The sequence below is a fragment of the Boleophthalmus pectinirostris genome, unplaced genomic scaffold (genome assembly GCF_026225935.1).
Source record: "Boleophthalmus pectinirostris isolate CB_2022bp ecotype Guang Dong unplaced genomic scaffold, ASM2622593v1 HiC_scaffold_14, whole genome shotgun sequence".
Taxonomy (NCBI): domain Eukaryota; kingdom Metazoa; phylum Chordata; class Actinopteri; order Gobiiformes; family Gobiidae; genus Boleophthalmus; species Boleophthalmus pectinirostris.
Genome location: NW_026571047.1, coordinates 11,575,332 through 11,600,417, shown reverse-complemented (window position 1 = coordinate 11,600,417; position 25,086 = coordinate 11,575,332). Strand labels below are relative to the sequence as shown.

General features: G+C 40.0%; 5 protein-coding genes across 6 annotated transcripts; 3 read left to right on the top strand and 2 right to left on the bottom strand.

Annotated features, from left to right (window-relative positions):
- Positions 1-665: 665 nt before the first annotated feature.
- On the top strand, positions 666-8,753 carry fscn2b (fascin actin-bundling protein 2b, retinal). Its single transcript, XM_020924257.1, has 6 exons — positions 666-758; positions 1,406-2,132; positions 6,955-7,111; positions 7,425-7,546; positions 7,610-7,777; positions 8,548-8,753. The coding sequence occupies exons 1-6, from the start codon at positions 666-668 to the stop codon at positions 8,751-8,753; spliced, it is 1,473 nt and encodes a 490-aa protein (XP_020779916.1).
- Positions 8,754-9,800: 1,047 nt separating this feature from the next.
- On the bottom strand, positions 9,801-14,245 carry faap100 (FA core complex associated protein 100). 2 transcript variants are annotated; one of them, XM_055150265.1, is made up of 8 exons: positions 13,944-14,245; positions 13,738-13,856; positions 12,849-13,666; positions 12,312-12,468; positions 11,267-12,131; positions 11,084-11,194; positions 10,397-10,480; positions 9,801-10,059 (listed from the first exon to the last, which is right to left on the bottom strand). In XM_055150265.1, the coding sequence occupies exons 1-8, from the start codon at positions 14,097-14,099 to the stop codon at positions 9,928-9,930; spliced, it is 2,442 nt and encodes an 813-aa protein (XP_055006240.1). In that variant the 5' UTR covers positions 14,100-14,245; the 3' UTR covers positions 9,801-9,927. The 2 variants fall into 2 exon arrangements, with proteins under 2 accessions (XP_055006240.1, XP_055006241.1); XM_055150266.1 differs by having other exon boundaries at positions 13,988-14,243.
- Positions 14,246-14,536: 291 nt separating this feature from the next.
- birc5a (baculoviral IAP repeat containing 5a) lies at positions 14,537-16,168 on the top strand. Its single transcript, XM_020924264.2, has 4 exons — positions 14,537-14,742; positions 15,015-15,124; positions 15,766-15,883; positions 15,954-16,168. The coding sequence occupies exons 1-4, from the start codon at positions 14,635-14,637 to the stop codon at positions 16,044-16,046; spliced, it is 429 nt and encodes a 142-aa protein (XP_020779923.1). The 5' UTR covers positions 14,537-14,634; the 3' UTR covers positions 16,047-16,168.
- A 752-nt stretch (positions 16,169-16,920) lies between these two features.
- Positions 16,921-20,555, top strand: tmem235b (transmembrane protein 235b). Its single transcript, XM_055150520.1, has 4 exons — positions 16,921-17,098; positions 17,165-17,245; positions 17,377-17,514; positions 20,326-20,555. Exons 1-4 carry the CDS (start codon positions 16,921-16,923, stop codon positions 20,553-20,555), a joined length of 627 nt encoding a protein of 208 aa, XP_055006495.1.
- Positions 20,556-21,138: 583 nt separating this feature from the next.
- Positions 21,139-25,047, bottom strand: LOC110159669 (uncharacterized protein C16orf52 homolog A-like). Its single transcript, XM_020924263.2, has 3 exons — positions 24,403-25,047; positions 21,999-22,211; positions 21,139-21,844 (listed from the first exon to the last, which is right to left on the bottom strand). The coding sequence occupies exons 1-3, from the start codon at positions 24,506-24,508 to the stop codon at positions 21,660-21,662; spliced, it is 504 nt and encodes a 167-aa protein (XP_020779922.1). The 5' UTR covers positions 24,509-25,047; the 3' UTR covers positions 21,139-21,659.
- Positions 25,048-25,086: the final 39 nt, after the last annotated feature.

The following is a 25,086-nucleotide window of genomic DNA, read 5'->3' as shown; positions in this document are numbered from 1 at the left end:
GTGGGAATGATTTTTACCATTCAATAATAAGCAACAAATGGAGGGAAGCCGGACAGGAGAGTGAGCGAACGAGTGAGCGAGCTGGGACAGAATAAAAGGTAAGGCTGGAGAAGTGAAGATAAGCAGTCAACACACAAAATTAGTCTACAGGGAAAAGAAAGCCCCAAAAGTCTGGACTGAGGAGAGATCAAGGCCGACTAGGGTCTTTGCTGCCTCCAACCTGATTAAGGAGAGGAGAGGTGGTGGGGAAGGGGAGCGAGGAGCCCAAGCAGTAGTAGTAAGAGAGAGAAGAGAATTACAAGAGGACGCCTGGTGAAAGAAGCCTCTTAAATCTGGGAGCTTGGAATTAGAGCCACAGAAAACTGCAAAGAGGAAGCCCACAAAACCACAGTAAGTAAATTAGGAGGCTGTGTGGCTGGAAAAACGTGTAATGAAGCCATAGGTGGGGGAGGGGATTTGCGGTCAATCAAAGTGCTTTATATATTGTACCTTATTGGATTGATTTCCTGTCTGTAAGATCTGTGCATGTCCACATCCTCCATGACCTCACATGCTTACCTTGGCTTTTTGAAATATGATTTACATGTGATTCTCAGAGCTCTGTCAAAACTCTTTTTCACTTAATTTACAGAAGGAGTCTGTTTCTTTCGTTGTTGTAGGTAAAGATGCCTGCAAATGGAAACCTTCCTCTGAAGTTGCAGTTTGGTCTGATAAACCACGAGGGTCGCTATCTTACCGCTGAGAGCTTTGGCTTCAAGGTTTGCAATAAACAAAATTCATCTAACTGGCTAACAGTAATTGTTTGTGATACTTTTATTATTATTCAAAGGTAATAAATGGAAACACATAAGCAAGATAAACATACACAACAATAAGACCCATCCCACTAAGGCTGGAAGAGTGGAAGTCCTAACTAAGTTCACTCTCTTTTTGTCTAAGCAAGTTTGTCTTTCCAAGTCAAAGTTAAGTCACAATGACACATTTTTGATAAAATATTGCAATTTAATGATTTCAGTTGTTATTTAAAAATGTCCATATTCACTTAATTTCAATCCCTGAGTGTCAAATAGAAATGTCCTACATTAGGAGACAATTGTCAAAGTGTGTAGAGTATTTGGCCGTTATCCAAATGTCACCCAAGCAGAACATACTGTTGTTTTGTTCCAAGGCCACTTCATGATCATCTATGACAAAATATGTGGTTGGATGTGACAGGGACACTACCCGGGGTACAAATCTGTCAAATCGCTGCACAAAGACTGAATGAAATAGAGATATTGCCGCTCCTTAAATCTTTCTTATTACTATCCTTAAAGACTATTAACATCTAGAATCACTATTAATTGTAGAAGTGATTTATTCCTGCTCCTGCGACCAGCACAACATTTTTTCTGTGTTTTTGCAGGTAAATGCGTCAGCGCCCAGTCTGAAGAAGAAGCAGGTGTGGACTCTGGAGCACGACTCCCAGGACTCTCAGGTGGTGTACTTGCGTAGTCACCTGGGTCGCTACCTGGCGTCGGATAAGGATGGCAAAGTAAGCTGTGAGGCTGATGGACACAGCTCAGACTGCCGCTTCCTCATCGTGGCACAGTCGGATGGCCGTTGGGCGCTACAATCCGAACCACACCTGCGCTTCTTTGGGGGCTCTCGCGACTACCTGTCCGGCTTCGCACAGTTCATCAGTGACACAGAGCTATGGGCTGTGCATTTAGCCTTGCACCCACAGGCTAATTTGCTGTCCGTAGCCCGCAAACGCTATGCTCACCTCTCCACAGAAGACGGGGAGATTGCGGTGGATATGAACATTCCTTGGGGGGTGGCAGCACTTTTGACCTTGGTCTACATGGATGGAAAGTATTGCCTTAAAACCTGCGACGGTCGATTTCTTAGCAATGACGGCAAGCTCTTGACGCAGAGTGGAAGAGGCACGGCGTACACATTAGAGTTTAAGTGTGGGAAGCTGGCTTTTAAAGACTGTGAAGGGAAGTACCTGTCTCCCATGGGGCCCACGGGTACGCTGAGGTCTGGACGCTGCTCCAAACCAGGCAAAGATGAACTGTTCGACTTAGAGGAGAGCCATCCACAAGTGGTTCTTACAGCAGCCAATGGTCGATTTGTCTCTATAAGACAAGGTAAGAAAAGAGAAGACATCAGTGACATTGAAAATTACTTAAGAAATAACTTGAGTGTTTGGTTAGACGGGTAGAGTGGTCACACCAGGCCTTAGATAATTCAAGTGACCTACACACATACATAATGAAGTAGAGGGGTTACTGCAGTTACTATGGCACCAACTATCAGGAGGTCTTATGCATACAAAACTATAGCGTGCACCACAAAAGAAAACTGAGCTAACCATTTACAGGAAGCACAATACCAGAGTGGACATGCTCAAAGAAATTGCCTGCTCTCAGCTGATTACAGTCTGATAACAGAGGCATTGTAATTATGGGTAATGTAGTGCATCCATCTGACATCACGGACTGAGGGGGAGGGTCTTTCATCAAACTCAGCAGAGATAAGAATCAAACGACTTTTCATATCTCAACTGGAAGATGGGAAGTTCTTATATTGCAGACCTTGAAAACTTGGATATAACTATTATAGATTATATTACACATTACCCACACTTAACACAACATTAAGTTAAGACATGACATAAACAGGGCTTCATGTGAGTAACTTCTGTATGTCCGCAATTCCAGAAACTTCAGAAAGCTGCCCAGACTTTCATCACATAATCAATCATAATGTGGTGTCTTAAACAACTCAGTTTCCTCACATGTTGCTCTTAGTGGTTGGTGATAATTGTGTTAACATTCTGTGCCAGTGCCCCTGGGCTCATGGAAACAGCTGCTTGTATCATATATACCACAGAGCAATGCTGTGTTGATACTATATTATGTATTTACTCAACTGTCTTTTGATGGAGCTGTAGGGGAGCGTTGTTTGATCAGCATGCAGGCATGGTGGCACAGTCGCATGCTGATGGATTACACCTGCTACACAGCAGCTTCAAAGTTATTTCTTGCCAACAATAAAAGTACAGCTGGAGTGGACAGTATAAAACATGGTCATCTCCACGTGTCAGTTGGTGAAACAGAAGGGCAGCAGAAGTTTCAGTTGGTCAGTATAGTTGAGTGGTCTGATTCAAGACTGGATTTGGGGCAGATTCGCCCACAACAAAGTGCTTGTCAGCATACTTGGCCATGACACCCATCTGTAGGCTGCAGATTCTTGTTGGGGGGATCGAGTTACCACAGCACTGGGTCCTGTAACAGAATCTGTCCTTGCTCATTGTTCCTGGTTAGCCCTGGGAACTGCCGGTGCAAACCAAATGATGGGAAACTCGGGGAGATGATTAATTGAATGGATGGAGAGATAAGGCGGAGTTAAACACATAATCTTCCTGATGTACTATAATGTACACATTTAGAGCTCTGACCACACGCAGAGAGCACACCCGGCCTCTTTCTTACTCCAGCTTTCTCCCTTTCTCTTTCTCCACTTGTTTGGCGCAAACAAAAGCTTTATCTTTCTTCCACACACTCGCCCACACACAACCATACTGTCCTGCTGCGGTGAGTGGTGAGGTGAGGTGTGATGAATTATTAATGCAGTTGGCCCCTGTTCCTGGAAGGCTAGGGGGAGTCTGCTTTCAGAAACCCTAGCTCCCTCTCACCTGGGGCCAAAGCTCCTGCCCTGCCGAGTCCCCTAATCTAACCCACTGACTCCAGTCCTATCAGAATGGTGCTGCAAATCAAGAGAACGCACTGAGGGAAATGCAAAAGGTTGAGATAACAGAAAAGTAAAAAATGAGTTTGCATTTGACATACTTTTTGAACTAACAGGCTAGCTTGCTTTGATAAAGGAGGTTGTGGAAGTAGAGGAAAGGGAGGATAGAATGTAGGATGCATCTCACTGGGCTATAAGACAGATATATGTGACAACATCGGAAACAGGTGGACATTTTTTCACCCCAAAACTTCTCTGTCCTAATAAATTAGCCTAGTTAGCTACTTTGTTGGCTAAAATGAAAGAATATATAGTGGAAGGGACAGAAACCAGGTAAAAGGTTACAGGAGTGAGTGTGTTTAGTTACAATGACACTCACTGCCCCGTGTTCCTTGTCTTTTAGGCGCTTTTGTTAGCGTTAGCAGCTCTTCCAGATCTGTCATCACAGTTCTCGTCAACTCCCTGAGTTTCCTTAAACCCAAGTGCTGCACTCTACCCTGAAACGGCAAAAGACCTGATAGTCCCAGACACAAATTTTCCATTAAAGCACACGGGATGTCACACATGCACACACATACAAACGTAGTGTACAAATAGGATGAACGCATGGGCAGACGCAAGCAGCCTCGAAAACAGATGAGCGTAAAATGAATAAAAGATTAATGAAAAAAACACCAGCTGTAGTTGTGCAGGGGTGATGGAATTGGGGAAAAGAAAGAAAAAGAAGAAAATGAGGGACAGGGGGATAGTGGCATCAGCTATCCATTAATAATGGATGTCAGAGCCATGCATGGTTGATGGATTAGTTAGGCCTGCTCCACTTGCAAGCTGCAGGTAGGACAGCAGCAGAAAGTGGAGCTGGTCAGTGGGTCTGCTGCTTTAACTTAACTGTGATGAACATCTGACAACATCTGATAATACGAGCCTCACCAACCTGTGTTTCAAAGATGGTCATCAACATGTCCATTGATATCCTTCAGATTGTGAGCTTGGGTTTCAGCGTATCCAATCTCTTTCTCTCTGTCGTGTGGTGCTTTCTCTTCCTGCGTCCTCCTCTCATCTGTCAGAGCAGGCCACGGCGGGGTCCCAGCTGAGCCCTGTCTGAACATCATTTCTGGGTTGAATTAGTGTGAAATGGACACGTGGAATAGGTAGACAAAGCATGACATTGAATCGGGATGAGAGAGAATGAGAGTGATAAGCCCCCAGGCATAAGAGCAGGACGAGGGAGGCCCAAACGTGCGCTTCAAATGCACAGGAGATCAATGATACTTTAACTAGTCACACAACCTTATGATACCAGTTTATCAGCTGTGAGAGAGAGGTGATTAAAGCAGCTCGCAAGCTTAGTTACCATGACATCTCTGTCACACTTTTGTTTCTTTGACAATTTAACCCAAATGCAGCAGAGGTAACTCAAAGAGAGCGACTATGAGGAGATTACTTCATTTTGCCATGATAACCTTGTTGAAATTATTTTTCAGTTTGCTGCAGGTGGTACATTGCAACTATACAGACCATCTTAAAGACTAGTCCTGTGTGCTTCTGAAGAAAACACAGTACAGCTGAGCAGGGCTGTTCTACTGATATCATTTTAATTGTGATTAGAGTTATGGTTCTAAATAATTAGTGAAAAACTTCAATGAATGCCCATTCTGCCCCTCAACTTAAGGCAAAAGCTCTCCAATTTACAAATCCTTTTTTAAAAACATGAATCTGAAAACCTTACAAATAAATTATCATAAGTAACAAATCTTAACTATTTAATTTATAACCTAAATAAATGTAACTGAAGATTTCTTTTCTATAATCAAGCAGCCCTGTTTATTAGCAGTGCCAACAAGGTCTATTCACACTCACCCAAACATTTAAAAATAACAAATTAATATTATCTTAAATATATAACATTAAAATTAAATACAGCATTAGCAATGTAATTTTTCAAGTCAGAAATTCAACTCAAGTTTACAGTGCAAGATTGTACCCCTCCCCACAGGTTCAACCTCCCATGGCATGACTGTATTGTTAAACTGTTTCTATAGTAGCTCCAAATCTCCTCTCATTTATTCACAGAAGTCCCCTGACAGCCCTGGCCTATAGACCGTTACCATGGCCTGTTCACCCTATCTGTCCTCATTCATGACCACATAGGCTTAAGGTCTGAGAGGGGCGGGTAATTATCTGTACGTCCCGCTAAGTGTGACTACAAAATCCTCGGGTTCTTTCCTGTTTCTTTTTTCTCAGTCTTTCATTGAGAGGGATTGAGGAATTGGACTGGTAGCACTCACAAGCTGATTATATGTGAGGCCTGCTGTGTGGAGGGCAGATTGGAAGGGCCAGAGGTGGAGCCACTGGGAGCCTGGGGGGTGGGGGTCAGCAGAGAGAAGGAATGTAAAGAAGAACTCGCCAAAAAGAAGAAAAGTGCGTTGTGGATTCCTATGCTGGCGGATTACTGTGGGCTGCATCCAATTTAGGTCTCTGGCATCTTCCTTCCTGTTCTTTAGTTATAATTACAGATTTTTGTAAACCTCAAGAAAAAAAAAAAATATATATATATATATTTACCAGAATTGTATATTTAATCAGTGAAAATGTAATCGCAGTGAAAATATAATCGCCCTAGACGAGTTGCCAGTACAAAGCCAAGTGCAGATCAAGAGCACAGTATGAGACAAAAGCACTTAAAAAAGACCAAACATCCGTGGATCAGACGTGATTATCAAGTTGTGCATGCTGGGCTAGGCTAAATGCAACTATATGCAAGCTCATTAGTGAGCTATTGTCTGTTTGGAGCACAGGATTGGAGGAGTTTGCCAAAATATAACAAGATGGCTTCATTTTAAAAAGACCAAATAATAAAGCTGGATCCCTCAAGATTCGATAAGAGTCTCACGATACGACAATATCAACGATATATTGCACATGATAATCTATGGGAACTGTTTTGAATTGGAGAAAAAAAAATATTTCTTTGTTAATCCACTAAATACATATTCTGTTGAAATACACACATTTTTTAAACAATGAATATGCTAACCACATTCCATAAACATATTTACTTTCTTTAAATAAGCAACTCAATTGTAGCCTCAACTTAGTTTAGAAATACTGTATCAACAACAACTACAAAATACCACTACCGCAACAAACATGTTAATTATTGAGTCCAGTAGTGTTTATTGCTGTATAATTGATGACAGGATACTTTGCCTTTTCTAGGAGTGAGTCTTGCAGCAAACCAGGAAGATGAGACAGACATGGAGACGTTTCAGATGGAGATCGAAAAGGAGACTAAAAAGTGTACGTTTCGCTCCAGCCAAGGAAACTACTGGGCTCTGGTGGCCCACGGAGGGATCCAGAGCACTGCCACTATTGTGTGAGTAAAATAGACCCTTTGTTGTATCAAGCATAAGAAAGATTATTGAAAGACCCATTGTCTAGTTATTATATCTCCCATTATATTAAATATAGTATGCAATTCTTTTTTCTAATGCATTTTTAGAAACTTCTTTCTTTTACTAGATGCTGATGTGAATGTGATGTGAATTTAAATAAATGTATTTTTAATTTGGTTACTTCTGTTCTTTGATAGCAGTAATAAGCCAAAAAGTACATCCCTATTTCGCTTTACTGTGCTTATCTTCTATTATTTACTATAAATAAATAATCCAGCTCTGATTCTATAACAGATCAACAGATACAATGTTTTCAGTGGAGTGGCTTGGCCAGAAGGTGGCACTAAAAGCGAGCAATGGAAAATATGTCTGCACTAAAAAGAATGGACAGCTACTTGCCGTTAGTGATTCTGTGGGTAGGTTTTGGATTTCCAGTGTCACAAGTCTTCAGTTTTAACATTTTGGTTGTTTTTGGTCAGGTGAGGATGAACTTCTGTCCATAAAAATGATCAACCGGCCCATGTTGATCTTAAGAGGACAAAATGGTTTCATCTGTCATCATAAGAAGTCCAACACACTGGATGCAAGCAGATCTATATATGACATTTTTACACTACAACACAGCAACGGGGCATATCAGATTAAAGGTAAGTGGAAATAGTAATAGTTAAAGTACAATGTTAAATAAGACACATTATGGTGCTGTTCTTTTTTCAGGTACCATTTAGTATTAAACTTAAAGGCACAGTAAGTAGCTTTCAGGAGGTGGTATGTCACCTGCTATATTCCAGGGAAATAGAAAGTTAAAACCATACTTTGGAATCTTTACATTGACATAGATGTCTTTTATTCCATACTGTGCCAACATAAATATAGAACATTTCCATGAAAACAAACAAGGCTCTTCTGTAGGCCGAATCAGGGTCAAGCCTGCTCAGATTAAGAAAGCATCTTTTTCACTTTGCTTTAGTTTTGTTTGGCATACATGCATTGCATACATACATGCTTTAAATATAAGCAGATCATTAATACATACATTTTGCTCATTATAAACTGCAATATTTATTTACCTTCAGGCATTCACTCTTGATTTTCACCATAGCAATCATTTTTGTTACTTTTTTTAACTGTTTAAAAATTACATTTTTGAACCCTACCTGTATAACTTGAGTCTACATTTTTTGAAGTATAAGTAAGTACAATGAAGTAGATGGAGATAGGGACTAGGTGAAAACAGCTATTTTTTGAACACTTCAAATGCAGGACAATACAGGATTATTCAAACAACCAGGAATCAATGGAAATAACCACTAAGTAAAATGTGGGACCACAGTAACATTGAAAGTTGAAAGTCAATTTTACATAATATGCTCCCTTTAATATGTGCTGCTTATTACTCACATATTGTCCCATGCAGGTGTGACTGGTCGGTACTGGTACGTGAACAGCTCTCTGGTGGTGTGCTCCGATGGGGAGGTCCCTGAGGATTTCTCCATTGAGCTTGTGGAACGTGGGCGTCTGGCAATCCGGGGCAAAAACGGAAAGTACCTGCGCGGAGACCCAGGAGGACTGCTGAAGGGAGACGGACTAAGTCTCAACAACTCTGTCCTGTGGGAGTACTAGTCAAAAACAATGGTTAACAGACACACGAGAAATGTTCTTTGGATCCTACTATGGGAAAGTGCAAGCACAAGAATTCATCAAGTAGCCAAGACAATGAACCTAAAATCTCAGTATTTTATAAAGAAAAATGAGTGAAATTCTTGTGTTTAATAAATCTCTCACCTTTTTGCATGACACAAAGAATAAAGACCATGTTACCTTGTCTAATATTTCAAAGCATCATTGTGACCTACAACTATCTTGTTTCCTCTCACCTGGATCATGTCGTACAACAGGTGTAATGACACTTGTCAGTGCTCCAGTCAAACCTACAGTGAATTAGGGTGTCATTTGAGACGCACAGTTACCGGGACAAGTGAGGTCAGCGTTTAAAAGCATTCATCAATGCGGTGTGGCTGTCTGAGTGCCCTTATAACTGCATACACGCTTGGGTTACATGTTGAAACAATAGAAACTTGTTCCTCTATAGCACTTAAATCACCATCATGCAAAGGATGGTCTCACTTCAACTACAGAGATTTACATGGTTTTGTTGCTTTGTGACCATAGATTTGAAATTAGATGAATATTATGCAGTACTCGACCTGGAGTCAAAACGTGTCATCAGAAAACTAGGATAGATATCCCGATGAATAGATCATAATAACAATAATACATAACACTTGTTATGTGCTTTTCAATTTTCCATGTCAAAACTCACATTTAGATGGAGCAAGTCCTTAGCTGCCCCTTTACTTTCAATGGTTTTCAAAGCAAATTATAATAAATTATATTATTATTGATAAATTATCAACAAATTTATTGCAAGAACATACTCAATAAGTAATGAAATGTAAATTATTTAGCTATAATGGCAAATGAGAGTGCCTTATTATAAATTCATTTTTGTCTACACAAAGAAAGGCTATCTAAAGCTTGCCTAGGTCTGAGGTCCCTTTGCGGTTCTAAAAATACACACAGGCTGTGTGTCGATACTCACCTGAAACTAGATGTTACTGGACCATAAAGCCTATATTAACAAAGATAACTATTTCCTTTAATGTAGTGTAACATCAGATAATTTATTCTTTTACAATGCAACATACATTTATATTTGGTGAAATGTCCGATATTTAAGGATAAACCAAAACATAACATTGACCAATACTTAAGGGTCATAGAGTCCTTTGGGGGTTTAAAATATGACCAGAGGATGTTGGCGTAGCTCCTGGTACACCTTTAGAAGTGACCGGGTCACATGGCCTGAAGACACACCCACACCAACCACTCCGGAGATGCGACTGTCCTGGACCTGCTGCAACAAGTGCTGAAATGGAATATTACACAACACTGAAATAAGAATGGATGAATTGACATGCAAATGAAATAAGCAGATGTTTACAAAGGATTCATATATCCATACTGTCATATTTTGCAGTGATGTTTAAAAGAATAATAATAAAAAGCTTTAAAACAATGCTTTATTAAAATGAACTTTTAAAATAATTTTAACTCCACAAGTTACTTCATGTTTGCTGCACAAATGAGTCACTATTGTGTCATCTCCACACCCAACAATATGAAACAAGTTTATTTTTTTATCTATAATTATATCTATATAACGGTCAATTGGAGTGTTTTGGCTCTATAAATAAAAGTACTACCTCTGCTCGCAAAAGTTCTGGTCTTAAGCCAAAGGTCTCTGCTCTCAAAGCGGAAAGCGTCTTGGGTGCCCTCTTCACCAGAGTCTGTAAAGCACAATAATATTATAAAAGTTCAACATAATGTTTTAAGCATTATGTTTACAACTGTCCTGGTTTGAGCCCAGATTAGTTTGATGCACAATAGGAAAAATCCTCCAGGTAATCTTAACTAAGCCTAGCTGAAGATCTGGAGATGGGACTGCTCCTGACAGGTTGCCTCTGCAGCACTGAAGGATGGGTCAAATGTAGACTAAAGTCCCTGTAGGGAAATAACCTGATGTAGACTTGGTTTGGTCCTGTCCTAGCATGGATGTATTCCTGGTCCAGTCCAGCTTTAGTTCTGAATAAAGTTCAGTTTTAGTCCCACTTTCGATGTGGTGTATGTGCACAAGTTGGAACATAAAACAAAGTTCACATATTAAAGACAATCTACCTTGTCATTGCTTGATCTGATCTGATCTTGGAAGTCAAAAGGGGTTGAGTGTGGTTCTTGTTCTTGTTGAGCAAACAAATGTGTAATATGCACTTTGATTTTTATAGGGAAGAGTTTAAAATGCTTGCATTTTTAGTTTTATTTTAAAGTTTTATGTTTCATGTAAGTAGCATAACTTTTATTGAAAGGATAAGTACATAAAACTCTCTTAATACCTGCATCCTATTTACGATGGCATGGTGTAATCCACACACAGCAGCCAAAGACAGACTCTCCACCTGCGCCTCCACAACTGCCAGGATCTCATTTCCAATGCCAAAATTTACCTACAATAAAGACAATATTATAATTAATTTAAATACGTAGAGGTTATGATGAAATAAAAACTTTTTATTTACCTCTTTTGCAACCAGTTTAACCAGTTGGCCATTTAGGCATTGTAAATGTAGCACTGCAGTGTTTGTTGTTCTTTCCCACTGGTGTCCTGTCACGCCTCTGTGTGGCTCAGAAAAGAGCCAGCTCAGAAAAGTAACACAGAGATTTGGTGATGTCTCCATATTTGCATTTTTTGACGCAAGAGTATGTTTAAGCAAATCTAATGATATCTTTATACAAGCTGAATAAGGTTTGCTGTTCACTTTTTCAACCTTATTTTTACCTTTTGATGTTAAAAATCGTTCTACACCATCCACTGAGGAGTTGACTCTGGTGTGAATAGCTACATTTTTCTCACTGAAAGATGTTGTTAGCTGGAGTGCATGTAACCAGTCCACTGCCAATGTGTTTAATGGCACGCTAATGGTACTATTTTGCCCTTTTAATAGACTTGCTAACTGCCTCTCATCAAACACAGCCTTAAGTGAAAAAACTAGCACACAGCTAATTGTTATGGGGAAAAGCTTATCATCTGCTGCAGTTAAAGGCAATGTCACTTCAAATGTCTGTCCCGGATAGAGACTGCAGAATGGGAAAGAATAATTAGTGGATGTCTTTTGCTCTTGTGAGGAATCTGACAGAGGATAGACGGTAAGATTCAGAGTCCAGCCTTGTTCCAGCGAATAAGAACTATTGTTTTCCAGGATACATGTAAGGTGTAAGGAGTCCTTCAGAAGCAGCCTGGTCCAATGGACTGTCGCAAGGCATCTGAGTGGCTGTTCAACACCTTCAGTGTTATTAAACAAAAGGAAGCTGACATTCGCAACTTGGTTTAGGTGTCGTAGAATCTCGTTTTTGGATTTGATGGAGGACTTTAGGTTGGACGCTCTGTTGAAGAAAAACAATATGATTATTTTTCCAGAGTTTAAACATTATGCCAGAATTTGTGCCATGTCGTTATGCCAAAAATTTAAGAGGTATTAATAACCATAAAACCAAGAATTAAATCTAGATTTTAAAAGTTTATTGCAAATTCTGACCTTCAGTTCTGTTAGGATCCAAGCATACCTTTGACAAACATCGCCTATTGCGGACAGGAGGTCCTTCACACTGCGGCCCACCCGGGTTCGTTGTTGTACTGATGATTCTCCACCTCCTCCATTTTCAGGAAGAATAATGTTCTGAAGCTGCCCTTTGTCAGACAATCCGAGAAGCTCGACACCCCCTAAGAAAAACAAAATATGTATATACATGTTAAATAATCGCACAAGACAATGTGCATTAAAATCAGAATGCCATAACACCAAACTTGACTGGATGGAAAGAAACAAGAGACAGAATCCCTCCACTCAATTCTTATGCCTGAAGCAAAATATTAATAAAATAAACTCTCTTATAATAGATATTAATAAACTATTTTGGTTCCTATGTTATTAACTAGTTATAACCACAGCATTTAAAAGTCAATAGCCTTTTCCAAAAATGTTACAAAATATACAGAAAGATTTTGTCAATTAAACCTTTCCAACTTTTTCTCCATGTTGTACAATTATAATTCAGTTAACCTTACACTATTCAAACACTACTTCATTTTGAGTGCATTACCTGAATTTTTGGATGTAGGTTTAGTCAAAGCGATGACTCTACACACATTCAAACTGGTGGGACTCAGAAGACTATTGTTGTGCTTCCTTGCTCTTTCCTCAATCAATCCACTTTTCCCACTTGATTCTTCTGCCAGGTTGATTGACAGCACATCAGAACCAGTGCTTAGATACAGACAGCTCTTATCCACACAGGCTGACATCACTTTCCCTGGCACACAACCTTCGGTGAAACTAACTTGTCTGGGGTCCTCCTCTGTGGCTCCTTCACACGTCTTTATGACCACCACTCTGCCATGTTCACCTACAGCCACTAAGCAGCAAGCATCGGGGCCTGGTTCCGTTTCCATGGCAACAGATGCTCCGATAAATACCACTGGCTCTTCTAGGCTGTGAACAGTTCGGATTCCTGGGAGATGCAGAGACAGGGAGCACAAACGTCCATCTGGGAGGCCACATAAAATAATTGGAGATTTGATGAGGGCGGAGTCGATGCCGAATAAAAGTTTGAAAAGTGTAGGCTCCAAGTGGCTATCTGATAAGGATGACGAATCGCTCAAGTGTACACACTCCATCACAGGTCTTCTCTCATCTGTTCCATCTGAAACTGCCGGTATACTAAATGAACAAAGCCTTTCAAAGATGTCAGGTTTCTTCCGTGGTTTGTTCGCAGTCAAAAGCCAGGATGAGCCTCTTCGGGATAAGGTCACTAGTGTTGTCCCAACTGTAAGAAGACACAACACTCTCTCTTCTCTTATAACAAGGTGATCTGAAGTTATTTTGAACTCTGTTGGGCTTGAAGATTCAGTGGCGGCCAATCTATACAGATGATAGAGAATATTAAAAGATTGCAGGATTTCTAAACAAGTTGGCATATATTTTATACATACCTGAATATCTCATGAGGTAATGTGATGCTATATACTGCACTCCTGCAAGCTGCAAAGAGATGCTGGTTGTCTTCACTCTGGATCAAGTCACTAACTGAAGTGGGAAACTGCAAGATGCCCTACAAAATAAACACCATTAATAACTGTTACCTTACAGTTTTACAGGTATAACAGAAACGATTGTTATGTTGTTATTCGCAAGTTACCATAAGTTTCTTGTCTTTTAGGTTAAATATATAGACCTCCTCACTTCCACTGTAGATAAATGCATGTCCTCCAAAGTCTAATGTGATCCCTGATGTGTTCGGTGTTGCCCAAACGCCTAACTCCGCCAGAGACTCTACAAAACATCGTCCCGACATGACAGGCACGAAACTACACACGAGACATGAGACAGACAGTTCTTACGCGTGAAAAGAACGTCTTAAAACAGACTGTTTAGTTGGTGCTGATTGTTGACACTATAGCATGGCCAGCATGGCAGGAAAACTTCCGCGCCTCTTCTGAACCAATAATCGTAAGGACTACATTTCCCATGATTCAAGGCTTTACGCAATGCTTTGTGCTTTTATGGCTTTACCACCGTCTATGTTCTTTACGCGCGCAAGAAAAAAGTGATCACGAGACATGACTCCTCTTATGTATTGGGTATAAAGAGAGTATACTAATAAAAATGCAAAACTAAAAGTACAAGAAAAGGACAACGAATAATTCTGGTAATTTGGGCTTGGTGTCGCTTGAGGGCGCTCATACAAATGAAATGACGTCATTGTACACGAACAAGAAATTTCGTCCAATCAGAACAATAAAAGGAAGTAGCCACAGAAATTTGAAAAGGCCCTTTAGCGGAGCAAAAAAAGCTAAACGTCAACACGACAAAAATACAACAAGAACACAATGGATGTTCACAGTGACAAGGACCTTAAGATGTACTTTTATGAAAACCGGTTGAAAACATTTGAAGGATGGCCCTTCGACGAGGATTGTGCGTGCACTCCAGAGAATGTAAGAAATATTTAACTTGTGTAACGATTTGCCAGCGGCATTACCGTAACCCATCCGCATGTGAAAGTTTTCGAAGCCTCAACTGCACAAATACCTATTATTATATTACATTATTGATTTAACCTAAAGTCTAACGCCATGGCTGTTAAAACTGTAGGATATATTTAACTTGCATCTGGTTTATAACATTCAAACGCAACAACGTGTTGTCACTCTTCATACATCATCATCTAAAATGATTACATAAAGTTTTGTTTGTTTATTTTTTTCAGATGGCAAAAGCAGGCTTCATCCACACTCCTTCAGAAAACAGCCCAGATATTGCTATGTGCTTCTTCTGCCTCAAAGAACTGGAGGGATGGGAGCCTGAGGATGATCCAGAGTAACGAAAAAATACTCTTTTTAAATTTTGGGGAATTTGAGTTTTGTTGCAACACAACCTAATCTATGACCATTGGGCAGATGGTGAATAGCAAAACAGTGCAGCAATTAAGGATGCAAACTGCTTGACTTGGCGTTCACACAAAATTACACTGATCCTTTTGTTTGTAATAGACCTTCATTTATCAAAGGGCTGTTTTGTGGCTCATTTCATAATTTAACATTTTATAATATAATGTATTGCACTTGTAAAGCATTTTACAGGCTTGTCAAAGCCTCTCAAACGCTATACACTGTAGTACTAGTCATTATGCATTTACTCCACACTTGATGGTGTTAAGTTATGTAGCCACAGCTGCCCTAGGGTAGACTGACTGAAGCAAGGTTGCCAGTCAGCGCTATCATCACCACCGACCACCACTAATCTCAGGCACACACCACATTCATACTAGGCAAGGTGGGTTTATACTGTTGTGGCTAATGTCATGTTACTGTGCAATATGCATCCAAAAACCCCACCTTTATTCAGCATTGGCTAAATTAACTAACGCTTGCTGTTGTAAATGACTGCATTAAAAATGTAATTCCTGTGACATGTGATGTTTAATGTAAAGCATTTCCATTTGATTTTCTGTCTTGCAGAAAAGAGCATAAATCTCATTCACCTTCCTGCCACTTCATCTCCTTGAAGAAGAAAATTGAAGATCTTACAGTAGAGGAATTTTTCAAACTTCAGAAGGAGAGTCGGAAGTTTATCATTGTATGTAATCTAATGAACTGTAATACACTAAACCAAGTTCCATGTTACAGCTGATGTCTCTCTATCACAGACAAAAACATGCAATGAGGCCATTAACAAGTTTGAGGAGGCTTCCAAAAAGAGGAGAGCCGATATCGTCAAGACAGCTATGGGAGAAGAATGACCTGCATGACATCTGTAGTGTCTGTGTATGTGCTTGTTTTAATGTGCAAATGTACTTTTATCTGTGTCTTTAAATATGTCTGACTTTTTCTGTCCTTTTTACATTAAACGTCTTACAACTAACTATTTGTTTTATTTTGAACCAAGACCTTGATGACATGACATGAAAACCAGTTTTTGTCACATGATGCAAAAATGAGTTACAAAGACTTGGTTATATGCACACTAATATAAGGGCAAGTGAAGGACCCACTGTCAAACCCGCTTATCTGCATAGAGAGATGGCTTTGTCTGGAGTCTACCACAAAATGGCATAAAACTAACGTTCTTTATTGAGACAATGTACATGATGCCAACAGGTCAGGGTTTTCAAAATATCTTTTAGCAAATAAAAAAAAAAAGTAGATTTAAAATGAAGGTCCACACCGTGGAATATCCCAGGCAAAACATGGACATTCCATGAGACCCACTCCCAAAGAAGTTTAAAGTGTCTGGGAGTCATTAATTAAGAACCATTGTGCTGGGACCCTGATTTTAAACTTTACTTTGTCTATGAAGAAGTGATATTTAGTCAATATGTACCGCATGTCCCAAGGCTATACATTTATTGTTGTGCGTAAAAGTACGCGCCTTCCGAATTGCAAGTCCCTCCCCAAAATCAGAGCCGTTCAGGCAGACTGCTCTCATTCTCGTGGCATCTGCATTTATTCGCTAAAGGAGAGGCTGTCCTTTATACGTGAACCCTTTCCAGAAATCTCAACATACGCATTACCTGGACCTTTATTTTTCTTTTTACGCATTTGGAGCGGCAGGCACACGGATTGCCAGTTACGCACCAAGGAAACAGACCGTTACGCGTGAAGTGCTCATCAATTATGAAAGTACCCTTTGGTTATTTGGTGATTGCTGCCGGTGTCTGCGGGGTTCTGAGCTTTGCGTTTTTAGCTACGGCTCTCGGAACCGACTATTGGTACATTATTGAGATGAATCAAGTCAACACGAGCGACTTGGAGGATATGAGCTCCCATTCTGGGCTTTGGAGCATTAACGAAGGTACCACTTCACTTCTGTCTTTTAAAAAATGTAAGTAATGACTATTTTCTTCTTGGTGCACGTCAGGTGGTAAGACGCACACAGACTCCATCGACTCTTTCAAGACAGACTACTCCAAGTTTTCTGAGGTGGAACAACAGATGCTTAGTGAGTTTCATCCTGTTGTTCATTTGTGTTGCAGTTGTTTTCTCCCCTCTTTATGACACTAATTAAGTTGAATTATCAAGACAGACATAACTCCACAGCTGCCCCATAACCCATATGTTCATCGCACGCAGACATGCACAGCGCCATCGTGGTGCTCCTGCCTCTCAGCCTGGTTCTGTTGCTGCTCGGGGGTATCTGCGGATTGGTCAGCTCCCTGGCCCGTAGCCCCATCCTTCTCACTGGGACAGCATCCTACTTTTTCCTCTGCAGTAAGTCTGAATTCAGTTGCACATCCATTATCCAAACTTGTAATGTGTTCAGTGTGCACTGAGAGTTGGCGTAATTGGCAACTATAAGCTGGTTATTGCGCACAAAAATGATTATACAAATCCAATACTGATAAAACACACATGCAAATTATTGTATTACATGATAGAAAAAAACATATGCCCACCACTTTATTCTGTATACAATAAGCAAACTAAGCAACTAAGTGAAAATGTTTTGATGTATGGTGTTAATAAAAATCTAATGAACAAATAAACAGGACTAGGGGAAAGAAGTGACTCCCAGAATCCCCTTCCTCGCTCCAATCAGTATTAAATTAAGATAGGCCCATTACTAGGTGGCGCAAATGAGGATGAAAATGCCTGGGAACACTCAGACGCTAATTTCTTGCGCATATGGAACTGTGCAAGGCGTCTTCTTCACACACAGAGCCTTATTAGTGATATCAGCAGTGCAAGGAACATGGTGATTAATACAATTAGATAAATGCATTATGCAAAAATATAAACCATTAAAAATATGTCAAAGGCTACATGGGAATATGGTAGATGGGTATAGGCCTACTTCTCAAGGTTTTTCCATGATTGTAATAAATGCTTAATTCAATCAATTTTATACTTAATGACATATACAGTATATGGTATGTAGCATTGGCCTTGGTAGATTTAATGGGATAGAGGCATTGCTACTGACCTCACTCTTCAATCGACCTCCTGAGTCCTAACAGAATGCGTTTTATCACTAGGCAGGGCTGATAGGCTGTAAGATTGGGCCATATTGGTTAAGTATGCATGAAGGTGCTGTGTGTAGGTGTATTGGTTTTTATGTGTGTCTGTGCTTCACCAATCACCACACCAGAGCTTCATTCTGAACGCGCCGGATGAAATGAGAGTTGTTATTGGTCTGCTGGGAGGAACAAGCAAGAAGTCAAATTGCTTCCGCCACATTTAGTATCTTTCGCACTCTGCAAACAAACAGATATTGCACAAGCTACAGAAATACTACATTTTCGAAAAATCACTATATTTGTAATATTGAGCTCTGTGTAGGTGTGTATAAACCAGTTTTTTCATCCTCATTTGCGTCTCACACCATTTCACTTCACATAGGGTCACAAATTTGTTAACTTTTTTTGCTCAAAACCCTGATTTGGAGCAATATCAATTCAAAAGTCAGAAAATTAGATATGACAGTTAGTAAAAGAATGGTTGGATTTCAAAAACTTATGAGGCCTGAATAAACTCTTGATGATGGGAGAACAAATGCATCATTTCAACAGCTTCATATTAGTCTCTTGAATGGATAGAACATTTCCCAACCCTTGCGGACTAGGTTCATTGTTCCCAAATTTCACTTCAAGACTTCACTGTGATCTTGTCATAAAGATAACCAAATTAACAGTTCGACTGTAGAGAAAAGTTACACTTAACCTGTTTATCTAAATGAAGGAAATGGTACAACTCAGTTAGTGTCACGTCTGCTCTAAAATGTAGCTATATGCTTCACTTGTACAGAGACAAACCTACAATCATGAGTTTGCCCTAAATACATTTGACTACCGTTATACCTTCTCCAGCAGACCGTTAAAATAATAAGTGTCTGTAGTAATGAAATAATGTGCCTTATGACCTCCCTGTGATGAATAAACACCATTGAACTGGCTCTTTTTGGCCTTCCTCTAATTGGCAGCACATGGTACTATGTGCAGTAGGATAAAGGCAATGAATTAAATTGTTATCTTGTGAACTTGTTGACGATCCAGCTTCTTACTAACAGCCAACTACATGAGTTTTGTGTTCTTTTCCTCTAGTGTTCTTTGTTTGGTTATAATTATTGTCTTTCTTTTTACTCATTGCCACTGCAAATCATCTTTAAGAATTCTTACATTTTAGGTTGGCTAATTAATTCCATTAATCAGAGCTTGAGATCAGCACAAAGTGTACACTAGTTTGTTAGCTAATGATTTTGCAGTGTTTGCCAATGTTATATGAATAGTGATTCAATACCATTATTAAATTTGTGTTGCTAGAACCAGTACATCTGATAATATCAATTGGCTGCATGTACTTACAAAGATCCAGGCTTTCTGCACACGAGTAGTGGCACCCAGGGGTGGGATCATAACAAAATGATTATTAGTTCCGTCCCAGATGCTTCTGTGCACCACTTGAAACTCGGGGCAAGACGTCAAAATTAAAAGCGTTACCAATGGCAACCGTATGTAACTGCTGAGAGGAGCATGAGATTATTGTTTTTTATGAATTCTCTGATAGATGACAAGTTGTAACATGCGTCAGTGTGCTTCTAGTCTCTTCTAAAGTGAGATTTACTTGTAATGGCCTTTTAATAAGAAGATCTTTCCTGTGTATATTTCCACAGTATAACTGCTACAGCAACATATTTGAGCAACATCATTCTCATTTTTAAATGAACAGATTTTTTTGCAAACTCAAATAATGAATAGTTAGCTTTACGAGCTGATGAGATTCTGTCCTCTCTGTGTGCTGGAAAAAGATCATTTATTCATCATTTGCATTTATAAATAAACATTCATTTTCAGCAATTTAATTTTCATTAAAGGCTAAAGGGGTCAGAGAGGTTATGTGGCTACCATACATAGTGGCATACATAGTTAAATGTTGTCAGTCCTAGTTATCCTAGGATTATGACAGTCTGTCACAATCCTAGGGCAAGAAGAGAGCTAAAATGTTTGTCACTATTTGTTTCATTATTTTTCACTTTTTGTAGTTATTTATCACTTGAGATTATTTCTCTGTCTTGCATCTATGCAGGCCTGCTGACCCTGAGTGGAGTGACTTTGTACATAGTGTACTCACACCAGGCACTGGTAGAGACAGAGAGGCAGGTGGGGCAGGAGCGTCTATCGTACATTCACACGTCCTTCGGCTGGTCTCTGGCTCTGGCCTGGCTCTCCTACAGCCTGGAGCTGCTCACGGGGGTCCTGCTGCTGCTGGCTGCACGCACCCCTAGACTGAGGCACAGCAGCCCCTCTCTGGCCTGACATAAGGCAGAGAGCTGAGACGGGACAGGTAAAACACACGTGATCCAGAAACACAGGAACCACAGCAACTCAGCACAGCAAATGGGACATTGTATTGTACAAGAACACTATTGACAAGTAACGCCACCCTCTGGTGACTTACAACATGTGCATAGCTGACTCAGCCTAAACTACATTCTATGTACAACTACGTTCTGTGCATGTTCTTTGGAACATTTAAAATGTATCTTTTTTCAGTTACGTAATATTGGCCAACTAATTCCCTGTGGGCTCAACAGTATACAATGTAATGTCACATATAGATTTACTATAGGATATGTCGAAGTGATTTGTTTGTGAGGCTTTGGGCTTCCATTATCCCACATTATTCACCTGGTTTACTTTTATCTCTGTTAATCAACATCATGCAGTTTGAGCAGCAACGTCCTTACAGCATTTAGAAATACTGCTACACAAGTTACTGCAATGCTTCCCTCACCTTATAAGTAATGAGTCCCTTGTTGTGTATAGTGTATCCTATAGTGTGTCCTAAGAAACAAAGGATAACCAGGAATGTCGATGACTAAGTCAGATTTGAGAACAATTGGTTTTAGACCATAGATTTTAATGTGCTATTTAGCATCAGTATATCTACAAGTTTACAAACAACATTTTAAGAATATAAGGCTTATAAATCTCATTCATCCTCATGAATCATTGCTCATTATAGCTCCTCTTCTTTGTCTTTTGAGGTTCCATTACTGCCACTCTTCAGAACCCCTATGTACATACTTCAGAGCTCTGTCTGTATACATTTTGAATAATTTCATTGTGAGAGTTTTGTCACCACTGTTGACTTATTTATAAAAAATACAGAAAGGGGAGTCATTTAAAAAGTAATCTTTTGTTCCATGACACATCTTAAGTAAGTCACTTGTTATGCTCAGATACAAACCATTTGGACGGATGCCTCGTTCACATGAGCTTTTGCTTTGAGCAGTAAGTTTAACTGCTTCTCAGTTATGCAGCCATTTCAATATCAGCAGTACAAAAGAGTAATCCTGCATTTAGGCTGGTCCTTCTCTCAAAAAACAAAAACAACAAACAAAAAAGTGGTGTATGACATCATCCTGGTAGGCACACCTTTCCAGCAAACAGCAGTCCAACTATGGTGAAGAATATGGACAGGACGAAGAGGACGTATGAGGAGCCCACCCCAGTGTTGTTGGGAAGTTTGTACGGCTGACCCCCGACCTCACTGATGTAGAAGCCAATGGGGAAAATGAGTGCCGCCATACAGAAGAGCACCACTTTGACAAAAGACAGAAAAATGTGTTTAGTGTTATTTTCAAAACAGAACATCAGTAACTTTTGTTTTGCTATTTTATAAAATGACCTTGTTTAGTTGCACAAAGAGTTCTTTAGATTGCTATGATGCACTAATGTAAAAATGTGTCTTCTTACTTCCTGTGAAAGCGATCCAGCGGGCGTACCGCGTGGCCTCGGGGTGCCAGTGGGACATGACCAGGAGGGTGCAGGTTAGGGTAAGGGAGATGATGCCCATCATGATGAAGAAAAGTGTGGTGAGCCACTCTGGGGGCAGCTCAGGGGGGATGCAGATCCTGTCCCGCCCATGAATAGTCTGGCACTGCCGGGATAATCCAACGGTCAGTGAACCTGTACAGAAACGGATACTTGGGTCTAAAGGAGTAGATGGGCTGCTATCAACAGGCATAACAAAAACTAATTATTAAATTTTTTTCTAAATACCTGAGCACATAATATTTAATATTATCATATTATAAAGAAATTACCCTCAAGTCCAGTAACTTCAGGTAATTTGGAAAGGGATAAGTGGTTTAATACAACTACTAATTGATCTCTGGGGTCTTGACTTTTTTTTTTTTTTTTTTTTAATGGCTCAACCACCTACTCATTTGTAGCATAGCCTACCACTGAGTGCCCATGTGACTGCAGCTTGTTCCTGGCAGCCAGTCAGTACTAAGGAATTTGTTGGTATGGAAACAAAACTGACCTCAGGTGGTTTACAGTGATGTGTACCAAGTTCAAGGCCTCACAGACCCAAAACACAGAACAGCTAAGAGTGTGCTGCTGGCTCTGTGACATAATGGGGATGATGAGGCTGTATATGTTCCTTACATTTAGAAAACCAGCCATTGCACCACAACTCCACTCTAATCAGGTAATACTAATGAACTAAATTAAATCCCCCACGCATCCTTTTACTCCTTTGTCTGAATGCTTTTATAGAATTATCTTCTGTGGGCAGTCAGTCAAGGCTCACTATTTTAGGGATTTATAGAACATAATGGAAGAAATTAAAAACAGCCATAATCACAAAGAGACCTCAAAAAGTAGAGGCTGAGACTGACGTATTTTAATTAATGAAAACTGATTAAAAATAACTGCATATTACTAATGGGTCTTCGTTTGTACTTGTGTGGATGTTCTCAGACAGATTGTATGGTATGCATATAAAAATGGATGTACAATTCTTTCATTCAAAAATGTTAAATTAGCGTTCAGTATTTAAGGTGACTGTATACTTTATTGTCTCTGTAGGGGCTAACCTGTCAAAAGCAGAGGATGAGAGCAGTACAGCACCCTTACCTCCAGATCTAGAAGCACAGTCTCAGCCAGGAGTACCTAGCTGCGTACATGCATTAAATAGGTGGGAGTGTGGAAACCTACCCAGACGCAATTAGAGTATGCAAGAGCAACACAGAAAAGGTCCAGGAATCAAACTCTAGACCATCTCCTTGTACACTGTTATATCAAACGAACTGAACACCAATCTATGTCTGTGTGACAGCCCTTTGACTTGCAGGAGAGTTCGAACATTGTCCAGTGTGGCCTGAGGGTCTGTGCTGCAGACGGTTCTGCTCAAAACGTGTATGAAGAATGCAAAGGAGGGAGAGTCACAAACAGACACATGTAATGACAATGATATAAAGCAGTACTGGTAATAGCCACAGAGAGCAGGATGATATGGGTCTCGAACCACATCCTTACTGGACTGTTCTGCCCCCTCCTACGCAGGATATCCTGTTCCCTGCTCTCACAAGCTTTCATAAGGAGGGTGGGGACAATGTAAATAGTGCATCCATTTCCTTGCATATTTCAAATCACTATCTTGTTAGTCCAGCCTTCCCAAAAATCAGAGGCACTGTATACTTTTTGACAGGTAAATATAGTAGTTGTTGTACAATTAAACGATTTACTAGTACTGGGCTGGTAAAGTAAAAAGAGACTCTCCAATAAGTTGTCCTGTGGCTCTGACAGAGTTTAATTCTCCAGGAGGCAGCCATTACCCTCTCAGGGGCCCAATTACAAGTCACACCTCAGTCTTAAACAACACTTCCTGACTTAAGGCGATTATTCTCCGGGTAATTAAACACAGACTGTGAGGCTTTTAGTAGATTAATTTCATACTGTTGTTGTTTACAATGTGCAAAATAAGGTCAATGACATAAAAAAAAGCCATTCATCTATATCAAAGTTATGGGATTATAAGATAAAGGTAATGCAAATTGATGAAAAGAAACAAAAAGTACAAATTCTTGGAACATACACCAAGGAGCTACATGTGATGCAAGTATTAAAAAAATACTGTAATATAATAAAGTGAGAGTGAGAATCTACACCTGTTTTAGTGCCGTTTTTGATTTTGAAACAAAACCTAGAAATAATTGATATTTGGCACACAACCTGGAACTTCCAGACTAGACTTCTATACTATTTAAAAAGCAATTTATAGGCTACTATTAAAAAAGGAACCTGTAAAACTGCATTTACAAATTGACCAAACTAAAAAAAAATTTAATTGACTCCTGAATTTTGGCATTACCCGCAGATTTGCCTGTGTTGATCCAGTCTGGATTGGCGATGCTTGCGATGGCGAAGATGTCTGCAGCGAGGAAGAGGCATCCTGAAATCACGGTGAGTTTATCCATGATTGTGGGTGAAGGGAAAGTGTCTGATACCCTGGACGGGACATTGAACCCAGTGTCCCCCTGACGCACTTGTCCCACTACCCTGAACACCTCAACGAAACTCCCAGGTCACTATTTATCATCGCTGGCTCGGACATGTTGTGACACAGGAGTAAAATCTTCACCCTTTTTAAGTTGTTGTCGTCAAAGCACACACCGAACAGTGCTGGGAGGAGATCGAGATGAGATGTATTATTATGCGAGGAGGACGAATTTCCAGCAGATAAGACAGATCTTGCATTTAGCAGACTTATTTCCTAAATACGCGGAGCATTTTTCAACAATCAGGCCCGTCATGCTAGCAGCACAGCACTTATGGAGTTTTTAATACGTCCGTGTTGCATCGTTTTTTATTAACCAAAAGCGTGAAGATCAGGAAGAAAAAAGTCGTTGGAGTCTTGTAAAGGCGGTGATGGTCTTGTTCGGCACAGCTCAGCAGCGCAGTGGAAACTAAACACTGACCAGTCCAGTTCACGCCTCCTCCATCATTGTACTAGGTAAATCTCGCGAGACTATGCGTGATTGAAGAGACTGCGAGT